This window comes from Schistocerca cancellata, chromosome 7 (assembly GCF_023864275.1).
Source record: "Schistocerca cancellata isolate TAMUIC-IGC-003103 chromosome 7, iqSchCanc2.1, whole genome shotgun sequence".
In the NCBI taxonomy this organism is placed as follows: Eukaryota; Metazoa; Arthropoda; class Insecta; order Orthoptera; family Acrididae; genus Schistocerca; species Schistocerca cancellata.
The window spans coordinates 232551807-232575199 of record NC_064632.1 but is presented as its reverse complement, the minus strand read 5'-3'; the positions used below and the strand labels follow the sequence as shown (position 1 = coordinate 232575199).

At 41.4% G+C, this 23393-nt stretch overlaps 1 protein-coding gene across 1 annotated transcript in view; it reads right to left on the bottom strand.

Moving 5' to 3' along the window:
- Positions 1-1027: 1027 nt before the first annotated feature.
- Positions 1028-23393, bottom strand: part of LOC126092059 (exportin-2) — a 171711-nt gene continuing 149345 nt past the window's right edge. Inside the window, exons 16-20 of the mRNA XM_049907465.1 lie at positions 16877-16974; positions 16633-16800; positions 8934-9080; positions 1916-2076; positions 1028-1816 (exon numbers count right to left, since the gene is read on the bottom strand). Of these exons, the coding sequence (XP_049763422.1) occupies positions 1662-1816; positions 1916-2076; positions 8934-9080; positions 16633-16800; positions 16877-16974 (729 nt within the window). The 3' untranslated portion in view covers positions 1028-1661. The remainder of the gene's footprint in view (positions 1817-1915; positions 2077-8933; positions 9081-16632; positions 16801-16876; positions 16975-23393) is intronic.

The window sequence follows — 23393 nt, the reverse complement described above, 5'->3', positions numbered from 1 at the left end:
TTACAATGTCATCGGCGAACCTCAAAGTTTTTATTTCTTCTCCATGGATTTTAATACCTACTCTGAATTTTTCTTTTGTTTCCTTTACTGCTTGCTCAATATACAGATTGAATAACATTGGGGAGAGGCTACAATCCTGTCTCACTCCCTTCCCAACCACTGCTTCCCTTTCATGCCTCTCAACTCTTACAACTGCCATCTGGTTTCTGTACAAATTGTAAATAGCCTTTCGCTCCCTGTATTTTACCCCTGCCCTGCCAGCTAAATTATGATTAAGAAAAATGTTGATGGCTGTTAATACATCAGAATATCCTAATAAGTAATAGTAATAAGATATCTAATACATAAGCTGGACCTCCTTCCACTAGTGGAACAATACCAGTGTACAAGAGCTATGGCTGCTGACCAATCATCACGTTTGTGTTGGGTTCAATGTACTCACAGGACTGAATCAGCAACCATCTTTTAAGATATTACCTGGATATCTTCATATTGAAATGGATTGCAGAACAGCACACAGTCAAACCCCACACTAAAGGAGCCACTTGACTAATTTAGACAAGTTAGAAACTATAATCAACAGAACAACTGGTTAACAAAAAAACTGCAGTCCCAATATGAGGCAGGGTGAAGCAGCAGTCGTGCTTTTGGGGCTCCTCAATAGCGATCATCCATTGCAAACAGCACAGAGCATAGGAAAAAGAATGGAGAACACACCCTCTGGTACAAGTGGACAACACACTATACTCACTTTTGAGTAATCCAGAGTACTCACTGGTCTGCTCCCGTATGTCTTCCTAAGCACTGTCTCAAATCTTAGTAAGTAGCTGTATACGCCTACGAAGCATACCTCACCAACATCCCAAAGGATGCACACTTTTTAGCTTACAATACATGATTTTTCAAGGAGGCATGAGCAACTATAACTTTTAAGCACTATGAATTCATCAAGGTAAGTCTTTTGTGAGGAACCAATTTTCATTTCGTTCTCAAAACTTTCAGAATGACCATGATACCAACAGGAGCATTTCAGTTTTCGAATGTGTTTATTCAGCTTCACCGAACTGCATCAGACACAAAAATATGCTTTCAATAACAGCATTTTGTAATTTTAATGACTGTATGTTTGGTAAGAAAACACATTTATCTTAAATCACGTATGCAATCCTGAACAGTTACAAGATGATTAACAATTTGTGACACACAAACACAGAACACATAATTGTAGATGTTGCACTGCAATCATCTTCCAGTTCGAAAAATATCAGCCTATCTGTACATTCATCCTCTATTCTACAGTATTTGTTAAGTTGTTACACAATCAAAATATCACATATTTTCATATAAGTTGCTATGTTCCTTCTCTGTAGAATGTTCCGTATTCCACATCTATTTGCACTATGCTGACACACCAATAACATTCTGTTTCAGTTTCAACACTCATCACACAACTCTAATTTTGGCTATCTTCCCATATGTCCCTCTTCAGTGATCCAGCAGCATGTTTCTGTATGTGGTAGACAGTTGTAATATACAGCTGATTACTGTATTATTTAAAAGATCATTTAAAATTCTAGTTTTACATGTATTATTATACAAAAAACATATAATGTATACAGCATTTCAATGTGAAACATTAACAGAACAGTTGTGTTAAGATACTAGGAAATTTCAACTTTTGCTGCATCGAGATACGTCTTCAAGTGCACTCTATGTGGTTCACTGATGCCTCCCAACATAGGCTGAAGGCGGCCAGGATATGCAACAGACAACTTTGATAAACTCTGCGCAAGATGTAACCTGACATCCGCAACACCTGTGGAAAAACAACAGAGAAAAGAAAAGCATAACTATGGAGAAGATGTATCCTGTGTACATAAGGTTTGTTCTGTTCACATCAACATTAATAATTTACCTAGGAGAGGATCACTGTCTCTCTTGTTTGCAAACAACAGCTGTGAAAATACTGGCTGATATCCAGGAGTATCTTCTACTTCAATGAAATGGTCATCAGGAAGAAGGGATTCATCTTCAGGCAGCTCAAACAAGCCAATGAGAGCTTGCAGGAGAGGAACCCTGTGAAACATTTGAGTTTTAAAACAAAAAAATCATTATTAGTACACACTAAATTGCACTATAAAATAACTTTTGACCTCTGCATGATGTGGTGTCTATATGAGTTACGGGTCATTACTGCACAAAAACTGGAGTCATAAGCTAGCTTATATCTTTCCACTACAGTGAATTCATATGCTGTTCATCAGTGGAATAGGATAAGAGCAGCAAAATCTCCTGCCAGCATAAATACTTCACAAATTTCATGAAAGAAGAGATCCATAAAACAATCAATTGAATCAGGGATAGGAGGGAGAAAGTATTTCACCATGTGTTGTCCAAAGGCCAGAATCATGAACACATAGCAAATAAAATTCCTTCAGCCATGACAAAAGTGCTGAAGTCAATGAGAAAATGGAAACAACAACTGACATCATGATGCCAAAAACAAGAAGTTTTACTTTAAACTATTATCTTCTAAAATTGTCAAGTATTATTCAGGGTAAATGTATAAATACTGCCTTCTCAAATTACGAATAGTGAAACTTTTAAAAATAAACTACCACTAACCAAAGGACAAACACTGTGTTCAAAAAATATGGGCACCCTTTCATACAGCAATACTGCTGTGCTGTTAAACAACACATAGACTGAATGAATTTTCAATCTGGAGTGGAGAGTGCACTGATACGAAACTTCCTGTCAGATTAAAACTGTGTGCTGAACTGGGGCTTGAACTTAGAACATTGGCCTTCTGCAGGCAAGTGCTCTACAAAGTGGGCTACCTAAGCATGACTCACGACCTGTCCTCACAGTTTAAGTCCATAAGGTAGGAGGGGAAGTACTGGAGGAAGTAAAACTGCGATAACGGGTTGTGATTCATTCTTTGGTAGCTCAGTTGCCTGGGAAAGGCAAAGGTCATGAGTTCGAGTCTTGGTCTGGCAAAAATTTTTAATCTGCAAGGAAGTTTCAACAGATAGACATTTTGTGTACATGAATAATAGCACACTGTATTTGATTCCAATGGGGCAGTCTCTTATTGAAGAATGTGTAGCAAGTAGCATATAATGGCCGCCACTGATGTAAAGCCCATAGAGAAGTCTGAAATTGGAGGCAATACATTGCCATCCTGTACCTCAAGGAGGGCAAACAGGTTCTAGTTACTCTACACACTAATGTCGCAGAGTTACAAAGCAGCTCTTGTCACTGGCTCACTGACTTTTGCCAAAGACCTGCTTATATATCAGCAGCTGCAAATATCAATTTGACAAGGGTGCATGCGTTGTCCTCCTCCCCCCCCCCCCCCCCCCCCACACACACACACACACACACACACACACACACACACACACACACAGAGAGAGAGAGAGAGAGAGAGAGAGAGAGAGAGAGAGAGAATTCTCTGTAGTGTTGACAGTATGCTGTATGTGTCTGTCCCACACCTCATGCTCCCAGCTGTTGCCTGCTCTTATAACTGGGAACACTAGGGTGGGTGCTACACTGAACCACTGTTTCTGCTTCTCTTTCTCCCTAATAGAACTTATTATACTGTTGATAAATTGTCACTGTCACTTCTTAATTTAATATTTATCCTGTTTGCTTTACACCACCCATAATGAACACTGTAGTAGCTAAGCAACCTCAACACACCTCAACTAACATAAAAATCCACATTAAATATTCTACACTCATCCCGGAGCTACAGGCAGATGTGGCAGAATGACGTTACTGGCTGGATTGTTACATGGTATACTGCTCCTTGTCACTGTGCACTTCCCCACCACCTGTCTTCTGTGCATATCACTATAATTTAGGCTAGGTGATTTCAATAATGACTCACTGACATTGCAGTCATTGGGGACAATTTTGTGTGTTCTGCAATCTGAACAATTTTACATTTCTGAAAATTTACAGCAAGCTGCCAATCTTTGGGCAATGTTGAAATCTTATCAAGATCTTACTCAACTTTTTTCAGATAGTACTACATTGCAGATAACTGCATCATGTGATAAAAGACTGGGGTTAATATTAACATTGTCAGTCAGCTCATTAATAAACAACATGAACAGCAAAGATTCCAACATACTTCCCTGGTGCACTTCTGAAGTTACTTCGGCATCTTTTAATCACTCTTCAGCCAAGCTAATATGCCCTAATATGCCCTATCACGAAATCCTCAACATTACCGCTGCTAGCAAGGAGGGACGGAGCAGATTACGTAAAGAAACTCCAATAACCACAGAAGATGCTTTATAAATAAAAGCAAAATGCGCCTGGTGTTAGATCACAATCAGCTCAAGATAGATGATCTACAGTAACAGTCAACCTTCATTTGATACCCCATATTACCACAGCTGCTTTAATAAACACTGATGTGGTACCCGAGTAAAATGCTGGTGTTATTGCCAGATACTCATTATTACTTTAAACAAATTGCATAATTTATTCTGATTTCTATTGATTCTGCTTTTTTATTCAGATTCCCAATACAGGCCTCTGTTTTATGTTACTAATCCTGCCCTTGCTTCTGCAGTACCTGAGAATAGTATGTTTATATTATCATAATTACAACTTTCTGCATTTATTTTGTTGCTAACAACAAGAGTGTTGAATGAATCATGTATGGTTTTCTCACTCAGAACTGGCCTGGAATATACTAGGAGTTATGTAGGGAAAAAGTTAATGATGAAGCTGGATACTACTGGTATGTTCCTCATGATTATAGTTACTACATTTTACAAAATGGGCATTGTGAAAAGCACCAAATTTTATAAACCTTAAAGACTACAAGTTCACAGAGAACATCCATCACAAAAACTTTTTGGTGGCATTCAGTTACATATAATAGCTATCACAAATATCTTTTGTACTGCTGACATTATGAATACTGCAAAATGTAAACTTTTACAGCTAGAAATGTCACAAGCTGTTCCAGGCTATTATGCCATGGTTGAATGAATTTCACATTTAAATCCAACATTTCACCCCATCCACGGAGGAAATTTTCTTGATGTGCTGGTTTTCAATAAAGAAGATGGTAGCCTTGGCCACACCTTCATCAAAAACTCACACACAGACTGTTACGTAACTGGGATTCAAGCAAAAAAGAGAGCCGACATGAAAATGTTGGCGGATAGAGCAAGGAACATCTGTGGACCAGAGCTGCTTGATGCAGAACTGAAATATCTCATGGATTCACTGCTCAAAAATGGTTATTTGTCCACTGAAGCAAAAAGAGAGTTAAGATCACAGCGCAGAAATCAGAGCAATGCACAAGTGCCTGTGAAATTAAAGGCTTTTCTGCCTTCCATTAAGGGCATTAACGACTGCATGGGGGAAAAAAAAAAAACATCGCATTGACCTAAAAACTCACCCAGAAGATACAAAATCACCTAAAATGGGCTAAGGATGCTCGCCAACCGCTACAAAAAACAGAAATTTATCAGATTCCATGTAGCTGTGGGGAGGTGTATGAAGGTACTATAAAAAGAATGGTCAAAAAACGATTAGAAGAGCACAAGGACAATTGCAGAAAGGGGATACTGACAGAGCAACTCTTGTGGAACATGCTTAGCAGCCAGGAGACCACCACATTCTTTTAGATAGGACTCAACTACCGGCAGCCAAATGCAGATAAAATGAAAGGCTATACATAAGGGCCACAGAGATTGTAAAATAACCCAGGACTTTCAATACGAAGGAGGAGGGTGTGAAACTAAATGACATCTGGATTCTAGTGATGGAGATGATGTGTAGCATCTTCCACTATTGGCTCATAGAAGTAGAAGAAGACAGCAGTCAACAACGGCTATACACACTCGGGTATTCAAGACGTGACATCACACCACTGCACAAAAGCACATGTATACAGAATTTTGCTGCAGACAGTAGAGCCAAGGCGTGAATCAGACACTCAAAAAATCTACGTCCCCATTTAATATGTCCTACGCAGATGGGTACGAAACAATCGATTTAAATGTTAAATCCATTCAACTACAGCATAATGGCCCAGAATATTTTATTAAATGTAATTATGAATACTGTATACACTACTGAGTCAGTGTTGCTGGTGCGGCCATTCCATTTGTTCTACAAGAAAATCAATGTCTGGAGGAGTTTATCAGCAGATACCAAAGTGAATGCCTATGGAAAAAGAAGTCATCCGAGTATTACAATCGAATTAGGAAGAAAAGTGCTGACACTCGACGGATGGAAAAAAAAAATCGAGATGCGTTCATGAACAGTACTACCTATGGAAAATTAATAACTTGAGGACAGATGGAATTCAAAAAGGTTAATAAACAACTACAAGCATTACTTCATCACTGGGGAACACAATTACAAAGGATCTTGAGTTGTTTGCCAGTCCCGTCTTAAATGGGTGTGTATGGTATATTCTATTCACCAGGCCACCGGTCTCCCAGCTGACTGTAGGTGTCACTAAACAGCCTGCCAGAATCCATACGGCTGCCTTTAGGGGTTTCTGAATGCAGAAATGATTACTCCCACCTATGTTCTCCCCCTAAAACCTGTTTGTGTGCATTTTTTGGCTCCTAAGATGAACTTGCCTCAGATTATGAAGCATTTCTTACTAACATTTAAAAGCGAGCACACCATGAACCCTTTGTTAGACTTTCTCTCGTTCTGCAGTACATGAAAATTACTTTTTTCTTCCATCTGTTGGTTTTTTAAGTATGGATTTTTATATAGTGTAAAGTATTGAATCTGATTAAGCATGTTGTATATAGAAGCATTAAAGTACAATATCAGCAGAACTATATCTGTATACTGTAATGTTCTGAGTTTCATGGTATGCATACTATAAATTCAAGATATGAGAGTGCAAAATGCAAAAAGTGTTAATGGGTTCTGAAAGATTCAGACATGGGCCAAAGTGGTGTTGATCCTGAGAGATAGAAATATCAGTGACTAGATCATCTAGTAACTAAATTTGAAACTAAAATTGACTGTAGCATTTCTTCATTCAACACATTCTTTAGATTCCATCAAGTAGGAGAACCTTCGAGGATGTGGAACGAGTTAAGGTAGCTCATTAACTGGATACATGCAAGTCATAGAAAGGTAATCTGTATACAATATTGACAATTAACAATCATCATACTGCTTAATGCTATTCATCAAATTTCCAGATGAATTTAATCAACTAAATCAGTTGCAAAGTTGCTAATCTGGAGGAAGAAAACACTGTCTGCTTCCTCTGTTAAACTGAATGGTACACAGACACAGGTGGGCACTGTTGTATAATCTGTTTATATCTTACAGAGTGATCTATAGCTGACCGATGTGTGGTGCATAGAAAAACGCAACAGAATAGTATTTTATTAGCATTTGAGCTCTTGCTCTTTCTCTAGTTGATGTATACACATACACTCACTCAACCACACAGATATCCAAATGCACATGCCTGTGGCCACGGTGAAACTGCTGATTACCATGGCTGCTGCCTGGGCAGATGGTAGTGAGAAGGGGGTAGTGGGATAATGTGAGGCAGGTCTTTCGACAGATGATTCACTGGCTGCAAAACAATATGGATGGAGTTCAATGGGTAGAGTGTATAAGAGGTAGAGAGAGGGAGGACTTGGTTATTTGTTATGCCCAAACAGAATGCCGTACAGTACCTGAAGTACAGTTGATACAAAAGATGGCTGCTTTCATATACAGCCTTGCCTTTTACAGGGTAAGAAATACCTGTGAGTGGACTGTGGTAGGACACAGTGGGTGGGTGTATGGGGCAGGTCTTGGACCTGAGCTGACCGCGAAAGAATGACCTAGGGGATGCAGGATTGGGAGCAGGGCTGAAATATGGATGGACAGCGATATTCTGCAGATACGGTGTGCAGCAGAACACAATTTTGGGAGATATGGATAGGAATTTGGGGATGATGCCCCTCATCTCAGGCCAAATGAGAGGGAATCAAAGCCCTCAACCTCCGTTAGTCAATGTTCTCACCCATCCAGCCCCTTCCCCGTTCCCATTCCAGCACATCGCAGCCGTCATTCCACCATTACACCCAGTCTTTTTACTTCTCTCATTTTCTGCTACTTCGTGCCCCCTTCCCACCTCTCCCCTGCCCTCCATCTAACCTACAGCATTGTTTGATGTTAACAAACTCTGATCCTTTCAACTTATCCAGGTCTGCCACCACCACCACACTATCCCTCCCCCTCCCCATTCCAGCCTCCTCCTTAGCCCCACCCAGTTGCCGCCGCTCCCATCATGCACTGATGCTGCTGCCCGCAGTGAGGTTTCGGTTGCCTGCGTGTGTGTGTGTGTGTGTGTGTGTGTGTGTGTGTCTGAATGTCGTCAACAAAGGCCTTAATGGCCAAAAGCTTTATTTGTGACAGTCTTTTTGTTGTGCCTATCTGCAACACAGAATCTGCACTATATGGTGAGTAGCAACTTTCCTTTTCATAATATTGTTACATTCCATCCTGTATTTTCCATTGTTTGATGTTAACAAATTCTGATCCTTTCAACTTATCCAGGTCCAATATCCTTAATTTCCCAACTTTTTGCAATTTCTTTAGTTTAAATCTACAGTTCATAGCCAATAAATTGTGGTCAGTGTTGACATCAACCCCTAGAAATGTCTTACAATTTAAAATCCACTTTCAAAATCTCTGCCTTACTATCATATAATCTTCCTGAAACCTTAAGGTGTCCCCAGGTCTCTTCCACATATACAATCTCCTTTCATGATCGTAAATCAAGTGTTAGTGATGACTAAATTATGCTCTCTGCAAAATTCTACCAGGCAGCTTTCTCTTTCATCCCTTTCTGCCATTCCATATTTCCACAACAGTCTATAGATGTAAATCAATCAATAGAGTTGATATCAATTTCATGGAATACTTACCAAAACTGTGAATAAGGTCCATTAACAAGTTCTGGACTTTCACACAAGAGTTTTGTAACACCCACTGCTGCAATTTTCCTTTCAATATTTCCAGAGATTTTTTGAAGATCAGGAATAAAAAGGCGTTCTATCACCATGCCAAACATTCTGCAATCAAAGTATAAAATTAATTAAGCATAACTACGCACAAAGATGTTCTAAAAGACACACAAGAAGTCCTACAAATGTGTTTCATTATCATTCACTTTTTATATGTTTTAATTATTGAGTGTCAGATTTTGATGAAATGATTCATAACAGAACATTACATACATTGCAGCACGGACATGTCTGTATTATCATATCATTTAAAATAAGATGAAATGAAGCTATGAAGAGATAGTCTTTCTCAGTTTTAACGATGTTGACATAACTACCACATCTACATCTACTTGAACCTGCTTACTGAAGACAAGTCTTGGTCTCCCTCCACAACTTTAGGTGTTTTGCAACTACACTCTGATTAAAACTACTTGTTATCTGGTGTTTTACAACACCACTCTTATTAAAAATAGTTATTATTTGACATTTGTTACATGGCACTATAGCATTCACATATCAGTAATCAGCTAAGTCTCTGGCAATGGGAAGCCAGCTGTCAACATGCACAGAGTCCATTCTGGACCACTGCAGCCAGTGAAAGTTAAATTGACTGCCAGCAGTACTCAATAACAAATTACATGCCACACTGATGGAAGACTGCAAGTGAATCGAGGTTTTTCCTTGTGTGTGTGTGTGTGTGTGTGTGTGTGTGTGTGTGTGTGTGTGTGTGTGTGTGTGTGTGTTGTTGGAAATGATTTAGCGTAATACTGACAGATAAGATTAAAGGAAATAATGTACAAGTCGTGAAATCTTAAACGAAAATTAGTTTAAATCAAACTATAAGCTAACTGTAAATAAATTTAAAAACCAAAACTTCAAGCTCTAAAATTATTGTAAAGGTGCCCTAAAAGGAAAAGGAAGGGAAGAGAAGGGGAGGAAGCAGAGAGATGTGTAGGGGAGGGGAGGGAAGGTGAGGCGGCAGCTGTAGAGGGCAAGATAGCTTGGGAATGGGACAGGGATGAGGCACTATTAAGCTTGTCCTGGGCAGGCAAAGGACATCTGCATGGATTACACAATGATGCAGATGCAAAGGTTAGGGGGTTGAGCAAGATAAGGCAGTATAAGATGGAGACCACAGAGAAAACATGTAGGTATACATTAATGAATACATGGAGTTCACTAGAGTAAAGAGTGTGTGGGTGGGGAGATGGCGTAGACATCCTGGGGACATGGATGGAGGAGGGTACAAGACAAAGGTTAGCAGAGACTGAGGCCATTTCATTAGATTAAGAGTGCAATATACTATACAGTATATTACAAGTGAAGAAGTCCAACGTACAACAGGTGCTGCAATTTCTAATCTCCAACCAGAAATGCCCATGAAGAAACCTATCAAAAAACTACTTATTTTACTGATGATGACTATTAAAATTTGATTAAATGGCAGAAAAATGACAAAACACAGCATCTAGTACAATTTTTGGCAAAAATGAATGAACACAGAAGAGGAATTATACTTTTTTTTATTATGATCATTTAAACAAGGTAAAATTGGTGAATTTTTGCTTGCAATAGACTTTCAACATTATTTAATAAAGACATGTTAAACAAAATAATACTTCAATTCAACATGTCAATCATAATATCAGAATGCATCAACAAAGAAATCAATTTTTGTAAACATTATATAATTGGATAGAAAAAAAGATCTGCTCACCAAGTGGTGGCAGGAGAGCTTTCGGAGCCAGTGGCTCCTTCTCATGGGAGAAGGGATGAAGAGGGAAGGAGGAAGGAAGGGGGATGAAGCAAACGGACTGGTGAAGGTTTAAGAAATGGGAAAAGTTATTGTCAAGTCACCCGAAACCACAGGTCAGGAGAGTCTTACCAGATGGGAAGAGAAGGAAAGGCTGACTGTTGAGGATTGCACAAAATGGGATATGAGAACCCAACAGCTTATAGGTGGAAGATACAGTAAAAAGACAGACGGAGATTACTGACCAAATATCGCACAAGAGTTAATAACAGTGGAAAGCTAAGTCCATTATTAATATAAATATAATCCAGGTGGGTGTGGAGAAGGGAAGAGGAGGGGAAGGTAGAACATGTTGTAATGCCAGTTCTCACCTGTGGAGTTCTGAAAAACTGGTGTCAGGGGAAGAGGGGGAGGGAGCAGGTGGCACGTGTGGTGAAACGGGCATCAACATCATGTATGTCATGTTGTAGAGCATGCTCTGCAACAGGAGATTGTGTGTTGCCTTTACACACCATTCATACCAACAGATAACTTGGTGGTAAGCATACCAATGTAGAATGCGGGACCGTGTTTAAATAACATGCTGGTACACCACATGTGTTGTTCCACAGTTGGCTCTCCCTTTGATGGAGTACATTTCACCAATTAAATGAATGGTACACATGGTGATAGGAGGATGCATAGGCTAAGTTTACAGTGGGGACAGTCACAAGAGTAAGAGCCATAGGGTAAAAATTGGGTGCAGAAGAAGCATAGGGTCTGACGAGGATATTGTGGAGATTTGGGGGAGGCGAGGTGATGACGAAATGCTGCAATATGTGTAGTGGACACAATGTCATACAGAATAGACCAAATTTCAGGCCTGATTTTAGGAAGTCACAGCCTCATCAAAGTAGCTGACTAGCACATTCAATACCAGGATAGTACTGAGTGACAAAGGTGTACTCCTAAGCTGTTTTTTGGAGTGGCCACCAGTACCAGGATTTGATGTGATGGCCTGGGAAGACTGCTTTTAAACTAGGCTAGCTGGGTAATTACATCCAGTGAAGGCTGTGGTGAGAAAGGTGCTGTATTGTGGTAAAGAGTCTACATCTGAACAAATATGTTTGCTTCGAATGCCTATGCTATACAGGAGGGAACATTTGACATGGAAAGGACAACTACAGTCAAAATGTAAGTACTGTTGTTTGTTAGTAGTTTTAATAGCAACAGAAGTGTGTAGCTGACCTTTGGTGAGGTGAGTTCAACATCAAGGATTGTGACACGAGATTTGGAAAAGGGCCAATGGAAATTTAATTGGGAGAATTCATAAAATTTTAACAGTTCAGCCTCACTATGGTTCCATATGAACAGAAACCAAACCAGGAGCTGAAGGTTTATGGATTCCAGGAAAGCCCCTCTGAAGTTTTCGAATCACTAAATATATCTCACGTGGTCCTATTCTAAATTCCATGCCACTTTTCTTGATGTTGATCTCATGCTCATCAAGGTTCAGGGTTCAGCTGTCTACTTCTGTTTACATTAAACCTACTAATGAACAACAGTACTTACATTTTGATAGTTGTCAACCTTTCCATGTCAAATGTCCTCTTCTATACAGACTTGGAAACTGTTGGGTGAAGGGTGTGGGGACAGTGGGTTGCTGTACTGTAGGTTGAGGCCTGGATAGCTTTGGGAGCAGAGAATGTGTTGTAAGGATAACTCTCATCTGTGCAATTCAATAAAGCTGGAGTTGGAGGGGAGAATACAGATGGTCGTGGTTGTGAAGCAGTTATTGAAATCAAGCACGTAATGTTCAGCAGTGTCTTGCGCGACAGGGTTGTCCAGTTTGATCTTGGCCACAGTTTGGAGATGACTATTCATCCTGGTGGATAGCTGGTTGGTAGTCATACCAATATATAAAGCTGTGTGATAGTTGCAGGAGAGCTGGTATACAACACAAATGGTCTCACATGTGGCCCAGCCTTTGATGGGGTAAGATAATACTGTAATAGGATTGGAATAGGAAGTGGGCACATTGTGCAAGTCTTGCACCTGTGTCATCCACAGGGATATGACCCCTGTGGCAAGGTGTTAGGAATGGGTGTAGCACAGGGATGGACCAGGATGTTGTGTAGGTTGGGTGGACAACAGAATACCACTTTAGGAGGAGAGAAAAGGATGTTGGTAGGATTTCCCTCATTTCAGGACATAATGATAGATAATCAAAGCCCTGACTGAAGGATGTGGTTCAGTTATTCTAGTCTGGGGTGGTATTGGATAATTAAAGGGGCACTCTTTTGTAGCTAGCTCTTGCAGGTGGTGAGAAGATTGTTGGTGTGTGGGGGAAATGGAATGGGAAATCTGTGGCTTGGAGAGGGGGTAGTGCCTGTCTGTGAAAGCCTTGGTGAGACCTACAGAATACTGGGAAAGGGAGTTCTTGTCACTGCATATACAACATCCTTGGGTGGAAGGGCTGTGCAGGAGGGACTTTCTGGTGTGAGAGGGATGGCAGCTGTCAAACTGGTGGTACTGTTGGTGGTTGGTGGAATTGTGGACAGAGGTGTGGATGTAGCCATAAGACAGGAAGACGCCAATGTCTATGAAGGTGGCACACTAGGCTGAAGTTTCAACTCTATCCAAAGGCCTCATCTTTAGCCTTCCACCCAAATTTAACCATGTTGTAACTGCCAACAACCTACTCTCTTCTCCCAATCCCTGCAATGGAAACACTTCTTTACCACCAATCCCTCCAACCAAAGCCAATCTCATTCCAACACTGAACCCCTACCTCTCCCAATTCATACCACCATCCAGCCATGATCCTTTCCCCTTCCACTTAACCACCCTGGTCACCTTCTTTACCTCCAACCTGGGCTCACCATCCTTCCCCACGTCCCTTCCTAAGGACACCAACCTTTCTGCAGAGGAAAGGACAGCCATATACAGTCTCAAAACAGATCCTGACTTAATCATTCCCCCAGCAGCAGTCAAAGACTCCACTACTGTTCTGATGAGTTGCAGAAAGGCCCCTGCCAGCTACCTGACTCGTCCATTTATAAATTCTGCCAGAGTGATCTCGTCCCAGCAGTCCAACATAATCTCCAATCTCTGCTTAAAGCCTTAGGACCTTCCCAGTGCCATCCCCTTGAATCCATTTCCCTTCTTGCTCTTACAACATCCCACACATTCACCTTCTACATGCTCTCAAAAATTCACAAACCCTACAATTCTGGACACCCCATTGCAGCTGGTTATTGTGCTTCCACTGAAAGGATTTCGGCTCTCATTGACAAAATACCTTCAACCAACTGCCTGTAATCTAGCCTCCCACATCAAAGACACCAACCACTTCCTTCACTGACTCTCCACCATCCCCAACCTTTTATTGGTACTGGTCACTGTTAACGTCACTTTCATGCCAATGATCTGGCTGCAACTGAACACTATCATTCACTACATTCTTCAGACGCCAAGCCCACTAACTCATACAGCTAATTAACTTTTTCCTAACACATCACTACTTCTCCTTTGCTGGGAAAGTATACAAACAAATCTGCAGCACAGCCATGGGCACACACATGGCACTCTTCTATGCCAACCTATTTATGGGCCATTTAGAGGAAACTTCCTAGGTTCCCAAAACCCCAAACCCTTGGTCTGGTTCAGGTTAATTGATGATATTTTCATGATCTGCACTCAGGGCCAAGACAGCCTACCCTCACTCCTTCACAAAACCTTCTCTCCCATCCGCTTCACCTGATCCTCCTCAACCAAGAGTGCAACCTTCCTAGACATTGACCACCTCCTCTCTCCTGCTGGTTCTAATTGCACCTCTGTCCACATAAACACACCAATCAGCAACAGTACCTCCATTTTGACAGCTGCCATTCCTTCCACACCAAAAAATACCTCCCATACAGCCCCTCCACCCACCTGGTGGAGGGATGTACCTGTTGTGATGACAACTCAGTTTACCATTGTTCTGAAGGTCTCATCGAGGCCGTCACTGACAGGCACTATCCCCTGGATCTAGTTCACAGATTTCCCATGCCATTTCACAACTGAACCACATCCTTCATCATCAGGGCTTTGATTATCTATCATCATGCTTTGAAGTGAGGGACTTCCTACCTATGTCACTCCCAATACCAACCCCTTGCCACAGGGATCATATCCCTGTGGAAGACACAGGTGCAAGACCTGCACAATGCACCCACCCAGCACTTTCTATTCTAGTCCTTTCACAGGCTTGTCTTCCGCCATCATAGCCTGGGCCACTTGTGTAAGCAGCCATGTTGTACACTAACTCTGCTGCAACCATTGTACAGCTTTTGATACTGGTATGACTACCAACCCTCCGTCTACCAGTATGAATGGCCATCACCAAACGGTGGCAAAGATCAAAGTAGACCACTAGCCCACCTTGTGGTCCAATGTACAGCTTGATTCAATGGCTGCTTCACAACCTGGGCCATCTGGAGCCTCCCCTTCACCATCAGCTTTTCTGAACTGAGCAGACGGGAGACTTTTCTGAACTGTGCAGATGGGAGATGTCCTTACAACACACTCACCACATCCAAAATTATCCCAGCCGCAACCTATGGCAATCTACTGTCCACACACTTTCCACTCAACAGTTTTCACCCTGTTGTCCTACCACCTCCTCCCTTTTCACACTGCCTCATCCTCCTTGTGTGCCACCTCTGCCAATGTACTCACATGTCCTTTCCCCTTCCCCACTCCTCTCCTTTTTCACTTCCTGGTTTTCCCCCAACACCCTACCTCCCAATGATATGCCTGGCAGTCTCTAGTGCCTGCATCCCTCCACCGGTACCCTTTCATTCCTCCCCCCCCCCCTCCACCGGTACCCTTTCATTCCTCCCCCCCCCCCCTCCACTGGTACCCTTTCATTCCTCCCCCAAAGTCCAGATTGCTATTCATGTGACAGTTGCATTCCGGTTGGAGTTCCTGGTAGTGGCAGTCATGTGTGCATGAGGTTTGCTTGCTTGTGTGTATTTTCTTTGCTAGAGAAGGCTTCGGGCAAAAACTATAATGTGTAACAGTCATTTTGTTGTGCCTGTCTGCAACTCAACAGGTCATCTTTATGATGAGTAACAATTCATCCTTTTTCTAATATAATATTAGCGTGAATATGATGCACAAGTGTTCCAAAAAGCCTAGACAGTTTGTTAACTGCCTGGTTCATTCTCTCTCTCTCTCTCTCTCTCTCTCTCTCTCTCTCTCTCTCTCTGTGTGTGTGTGTGTGTGTGTGTGTGTGTGTGTGTGTGTGTGTGTGTGTGTGTGTGTAGGGGGTAGGTAGGGTGGGGGGAGGAGGGGAGGGGAGATAGTGCAAAGAAATTGCCTTAGAAGTTTTCTGGTACAAGACCCAGAACTTTCTTTTTTAGAACTAAGCTGTTTACCTTGTAGATGAGAATAACAATCCTGAAAGGACTCAGATAAAGCTATGGAAGTGTGTTGAGAAAAAGATAGGGAGCAGCAAATAGAATACAATAAGATGGAAAGAACATGATGATCTTGAGTTCAAAATCACTTGTGTCATGAAAATAATAGTATATAAGCTGAAAGGAAGAATAACAATCCATGATCTCATTATCGCAACCCATAGAATGTGCACTAACATTTTACCAGTCTTGACAATCTGTTCAAGATCATTCATCTGGGTGTAGTGACTATTAATGTTTCACATCATGTAATTAAATTACATCCAAAAGCTCACAACTTCTCATACTTATCAGCCTATTTTACACATTAAAATTTCATAAGAACATAAAGAACTCATCATCTATACACAAAAGCTCACTTAGTAGTTTAGAGCCACGAAAAAGTAGAACTGTAAGAATTTTCAGATCATACAATACTTACTGCTGTTGTATGCCATCTATCATGCCTATAAGGCTTGCAGGTCCATACTGCAAACAGTACAGGCAGAAAAATACAAGAAGCCCCTTAATGAATTTGGTGGTTTTTGATGATGACAATCTTTGAAACAAAAGGACGAATACTTGTTTCATGTAGGGTGACAATGCGTCACTGGAAAGAGAAAACCTATTAGCATCCACAAAATCACAACACACAAAAGAGCTATGTATATAACTAATTTACTCACGTGGGCAGGTGCTCAATTAAAGATTGCATCAAGAAAAAGCCCTCATGATCATTTGCTTTAGATGCTATTAATTTTTGAAACACACCCAACAGACCACTCTGAAAAATGAAAATGTTATTCATCACAGTTTTATGAAGCGAATAGTAGGACAAAAATGGTTTAAATGGCTCTGAGCACTATGGGACTTAAGTCATCAGTCCCCTAGAACTTAGAACTACTTAAACCTAACTAATCTAAGGACAGCACACACATCCACGCCCGAGGCAGGATTAGAACCCGCGACTGTAGCAGTCGCACGGTTCCAGACTGTAGCGCCTAGAACCGCTCGGCCACACCAGCCAGCAATAGTAGGACATAAGTCCTTATGCATCAAAAGTGAAACTTAAGTTAACTGAACAAATGTAGCATATTCAAAATTTTCATTGTGAGAACAGAAGGGGAAAGGAATATATAACACAAAATAATGTTGCCTAAGAACAGTAATGCTAGATAAAAGAAAGTAAAAGACATTTTCTTCAGCCACACTTTCCTTCTCAATCACAAGAAGAAACATGTGGTTCAGTAAGTTAGACCGGCCAACAAACCTGCCTGCCAGTCAGACATATCAAGATAAAGAAAGCTGTTGCATCACAACCTAGGACTGTCTGCTATATCATTTATTGTACATCTAACAGTTGACAAATGGGACCTCCACCTCCTTGACATTAATACTGGCTATCAATTTAAAATTTAAGTATTTTATTTTCCTTGTTACACATTACAGTCATTTTGTTTCAGGACACAAGATTTTCTGCATCATTTGTGTGCTGATTTAAGTACAGTTCTCTTTGACAATATGCCATGGAATGTTTGACTCAAAGAATACTGAGAACTATTTGCACTTGGTTACGTAATACACTGTAACACATCTCCCCTAAATACACACAAATATAACTAATTGTTCTTATGTTTTCCTATGTACTTATATAAAATTTTTGCACACACTGTTTAATGTAATTTTCAAGTTAACTAGTAATTGTGGAGTTGAATTTTCATTCTGTTTCTTTTTCAACTTAAATTTGTAATAACAGAAATGTATGGAAATACCCCAAAGAAATTACTATTGTAAAACATTATGTAGAATTGCACCCTTGTTAAGATCAATTCTGAATTATCCTCATGCAGAAGATGACATTGATACTTATGTAGATGACATGGTACATCAACTACGAAACCCACGCCTTATATACCATTATCATGTTATGCAAACATAGCGCGAAGAACGATACGAACAACTAATGGTGCAAATGGCGCTGATACTAAAAATTGTACATGTGCCAACCTTTTGCTGGCGTGGGTGCTTGCCCAGATAAGGTCCTAAACGGACCATTATCTCAGTGTCACATTGACAGCCGCCATGTGACCCTGGGGACCTGGCTGACCTTGGGGAAGCACTGATAATGCAGAGGGTGCAGCACATTAGCTTGTGCACCAGAATGTTCAAGTTGGAGCAGTTGTAGTTGGTCTATGGAGCCAGAACATTTAGTCTCCAAAGTCTGTCTGTTGTGGACTTTGTATGGAGTGAGTCATACACTTATTGTGGATGACTGAGCAGTGCACTGTGATAATCATTTCGGATATAAAATCCATCTGTATAGGTTTTGTATGAGTACAGTGATCGAATGGACAGTAGTGTGAATGGTGTGCATAATTTGTGATGTAAGGTGAGAAGAATAAAGAGCTATAGAATTGTGGAGGTTTCCTGGGTCATCATATTCAATCGTGGTACTGCTGATCACTCCAAAAAAACTACTTAGGAGTTTAGGAATACAGCCTTGTTACTCAGCACTAACCTGGTCTTGAACATTTTAATCAGTTACTTCGACAAGGTTATGACCAAAACGTCCTGGCAGATTAAAACTGTTTGCTGAATCGAGACTCGAACTTGGGACTCTTGCCTTTCATGGTCAAGTGCCCAGTCACTGAGCTACCCAAGCACAACTCATGATCTGTCCTCACTGCTTTACTTCTGCCAGTACCTCATCTCCTATCTTCCAAATTTCACAGATGCTCTCCTACAAAACTTACAAGACTAGCACTCCAGGAAAAAAGGGTGTTGCAGAGAAATGGCTTAGCCACAGCCTGTGGAATGTCTCTAGAATTAAATTTTCACTCTGCAGTGGAGCATTCACAGATATTAAATTTCCTGGCAGATTAAAATTGTGTGTGAGACCAAGACTAAAACTCAGTATGACTGCCTTTCGCAGGCAAGTGCTCTACTGAGTAAGCTACCCAATCACAACTCATGAGTCATCCTCACAGCTTTACTTTTGCCAGTACCTTGTCTCCTACCTTCCAAACTTGCCCACAAAATGCAAGACTCGGTCTAGCACACAATTTTAATCTGCCAGGAGGTTTCAAATCAATGCACACTCTACTGCAGTGTGAAATTTTCATTCTGGAATGCTATGACTTCCCAAAATCATGCCCTAAAATGCAGTGCATTCTATATTACATTTTGCCCACCACATCTGAAATAGCTTTTAGTCAATCATCCCCACCCACCCAGCATCTTCAATATATTGGCAGATCTTATGCTCTTTCTGCAGCCGTTTTCCTACTCTATGGCTACTATCTATGTGACTGTCCTCACTATAAACTTGACCTATGCACCCTCCTACCACCACCTACACACACTCTGTAACTGGTAAAACATATACTATCAAAGGGAGAGCCACTTGTGAAAAGGCACTTGTCGTGTACTTGCTGTCATCTAAACATTGTTTAGCCTTTTAAATTTGGAATTATGGGCATAGACAGAGTGTGTATACTGGTAACACACAATATCCTGTTGCAGAGCACACTTTATAATGCGACAGTTGTGACTTTGGTTCCTGTTTCACTACACTTGCCACCTGGAATCTACCTCCTGACATCAGTTTCTCAGAACTTTGTAGGTGACAACTGGCGTTACAACATGTGCTTAGTTCTCGCCACACACCTGGCCTACATTTACATTAGTTTCCTGTACTCTCAGCATTTCTTTTCAGTAACTATAACTTCCCTTCTCTCTCTTTTATTTTTCTATATCTTTTTTTGCAATCTGTCTATTTTTCCCCATCCCTCTCACCTGTCTATCTGGTATAATACACTTATCTTTCCACTCTTATTGACTCTTGCAAGGTGTTTATTCAATACTCTCTGTCTTGCTTACCATCCTATCTTCCACCATTAAGATCTCAGGTTTTCAGATCTTATCCAGTGCAGGCAGGCAACAACAGTCAGTCTTCCCATTTCATACCCCCTAGAAAGTCTAACCTGACTCAGATTCTGGGCGACTTTTCCGTAACTCTCCCCATTTCATTCATCCCTCTTCCTTTCCCTTCAACCCTTCCGCCCGAAGAAGAAGCCACTGACTCCAAAGGTTTGCACATTTCCACATATTTCATTTATGTTTTATCCTACCACTGCTTGGTGATGAGATTTTTCATCTATGCACACTATATTATATTTTCAAGCATGTATTGTTTTGATTGTTCATGTAACATGGTTACAATTCAACTTTCATTAATTTGATGAAATATGCCTCATCAGTTACAAACTATCCTGTTAACCCCAGTACTGCCTACAGTATTTGTGCTACCGAGTTTGAGATTAGTTTCAAATGCTCTGTTTAGACTGGTGTAATTACAGTGTGACAATATTTTTGCTAGAAACAACGGAAGTAGGAATGATCTGTTTCAATACCTTTGCATTATATTCAGAGAGCCAGTGCACTTAAGTAAACTCCACGCAAAGCTACTCAAAAGATAGTATTTTCAATTGTGCAAATTTTTATGCTTACAGTGAAGGTGAGACTTTCACTTTTAAAGAAAGTTAATGTAAGTTTTGAGGTGCTTACATTTTTTGAATAATTGGTAAAATAAATATACAGTAACCACTATCACCAAGTTAAAGCACAAGAAATATTTTAGTACACATAACTGAGTTAACTGAGATTTGGAGAATGGATTAGCTCTGCTACTTTAACCTTAAAGACATACATACACTACTACTAACAAACAGTCAGGATCACCATATTTCAATAATAAGCTTTTATATCATTTTAAACAAATATAACAAAGAGATAGAGGGGCTGGCCAGTACTTACCTCAGCTCAGTACAGCCAATAGATACACATAAAACAGAACCGAAAATTACATTCCTAGCTTTCGGAACAGATGTTCCTTCATCAGGGAGGAGAGAGGGGAAAGAAAGGGAAGAACGGAAAGGAGATTCAGTTACTCACAACCCAGGCTATGAAGCAACAGGGAAAGGAAAATAGGGATGGTAGCAAGGATGGAGGCATGGTTGTCAGAGGGAAGCCAAAGATATTCTACTGTAAGTACTGTGCCAGCTTCCAACCAAAGAGGATGCATACAGAAGTAAAGAGGTATGTAGTATAAAGATAAACACAACTATGTAGGATGAAAAGATGCGTGAATGGCTAAAGAGGAAAGAGGAGAAGACTGAAGAGTAAATGGGAGTGAGGTTGTTTAACGTAGGTTCAGTCCAGGGGGATGGCGGGATGAAAGGATGTGTTGGAGTGCAAGTTCCCATCTCCGCAGTTCAGAGGGACTGGTGTTGGGTGGGAGAAGCCAAATGGCACATACGGTGTAGCAGGTTCCTAGGTCCCTAGAATTATGCTGGAGGGCATGCTCCGCTACTGGGTATTGGGCATCTCCTAGGCGGACAGTTCGTCTGTGTCCATTCATGCACTCAGCCAGTTTAGTTGTTGTCATGCCGATGTAAAAGGCTGTGCAGTGCAGGCATGTCAGTTGATAAATGACATGTGTAGTTTCACATGTGGCCCTGCTGAAGATCTTCCAAAAACCTCATTCCTTATCACACTTACCAACTTCATCCTCACCCATAACTACTTCACTTTTGAAGGTCAGACCTACAAACAAATCAGGGGAACGGCCATGGGAACCAGGATGGCTCCGTCCTACGCCAACCTCTTCATGGGCCGCATGGAGGAGGCTTTCCTGAAGACCCAACAGCTGCTTCCCCTGGCCTGGTATAGGTTTATAGATGACATCTTTGTGGTCTGGACTCATGATGAAGAAACACTCCTTAATTTCCTCCATAACCTCAACTCCTTTTCGAATCTGAATTTCACCTGGTCCTTCTCCCAAACCCAAGCCACCTTCCTGGGTGTTGACCTTCGTCTTGTTGAAGCTCACATCCACACCTCTGTCCATATCAAACCCACAAACAAACAACAGTACCTTCACTTTGATAGATGCCATCCATTCCACATCAAACGCTCCCTTCCCTACAGCCTAGGTATTCGTGGCAAACGCATCTGCTCCAGTGATGAATCCCTCAACAATTACACCAATAACCTGACCAGTGCTTTCCTCTCCCGCAACTATCCTGCAGACCTTGTCCACAAACAGATCTCCCGAGCAATACATTCCTCCCCGTCCAACAACAATGTTCCTACCCCCAGACCACACAGAAGCATCCCCCTTGTCACCCAATATTATCCTGGCCTCGAAAACATCAACAAATTACTCCGCCAGGGATATGACTTTCTCAAGTCAACCCCAGAAATGAGATCATCCCTTGACAAAATTCTCCCCACACCACCCAGAGTTGCCTTTCGTCGCCCCCCTAACCTCCGTAACATCCTTGTTAAACCCTACAATATTCCCAGACCACCTTCTCTACCCAGCGGTTCCTACCCCTGTAACCGACCCCGCTGCAAAACCTGTCCCATGCATCCCCCCACAACCACCTACTCCAGCCCCGCTACTGGTAAAACATACACAATTCAAGGCAGGGCCACATGTGAAACTACACATGTCATTTATCAACTGGCATGCCTGCACTGCACAGCCTTTTACATCGGCATGACAACAACTAAACTGGCTGAGCGCATGAACGGACACAGACGAACTGTCCGCCTAGGAGATGCCCAATACCCAGTAGCGGAGCATGCCCTCCAGCATAATTCTAGGGACCTAGGAACCTGCTACACCGTATGTGCCATTTGGCTTCTCCCACCCAACACCAGTCCCTCTGAACTGCGGAGATGGGAACTTGCACTCCAACACATCCTTTCATCCCGCCATCCCCCTGGACTGAACCTACGTTAAACAACCTCACTCCCATTTACTCTTCAGTCTTCTCCTCTTTCCTCTTTAGCCATTCACGCATCTTTTCATCCTACATAGTTGTGTTTATCTTTATACTACATACCTCTTTACTTCTGTATGCATCCTCTTTGGTTGGAAGCTGGCACAGTACTTACAGTAGAATATCTTTGGCTTCCCTCTGACAACCATGCCTCCATCCTTGCTACCATCCCTATTTTCCTTTCCCTGTTGCTTCATAGCCTGGGTTGTGAGTAACTGAATCTCCTTTCCGTTCTTCCCTTTCTTTCCCCTCTCTCCTCCCTGATGAAGGAACATCTGTTCCGAAAGCTAGGAATGTAATTTTCGGTTCTGTTTTATGTGTATCTATTGGCTGTACTGAGCTGAGGTAAGTACTG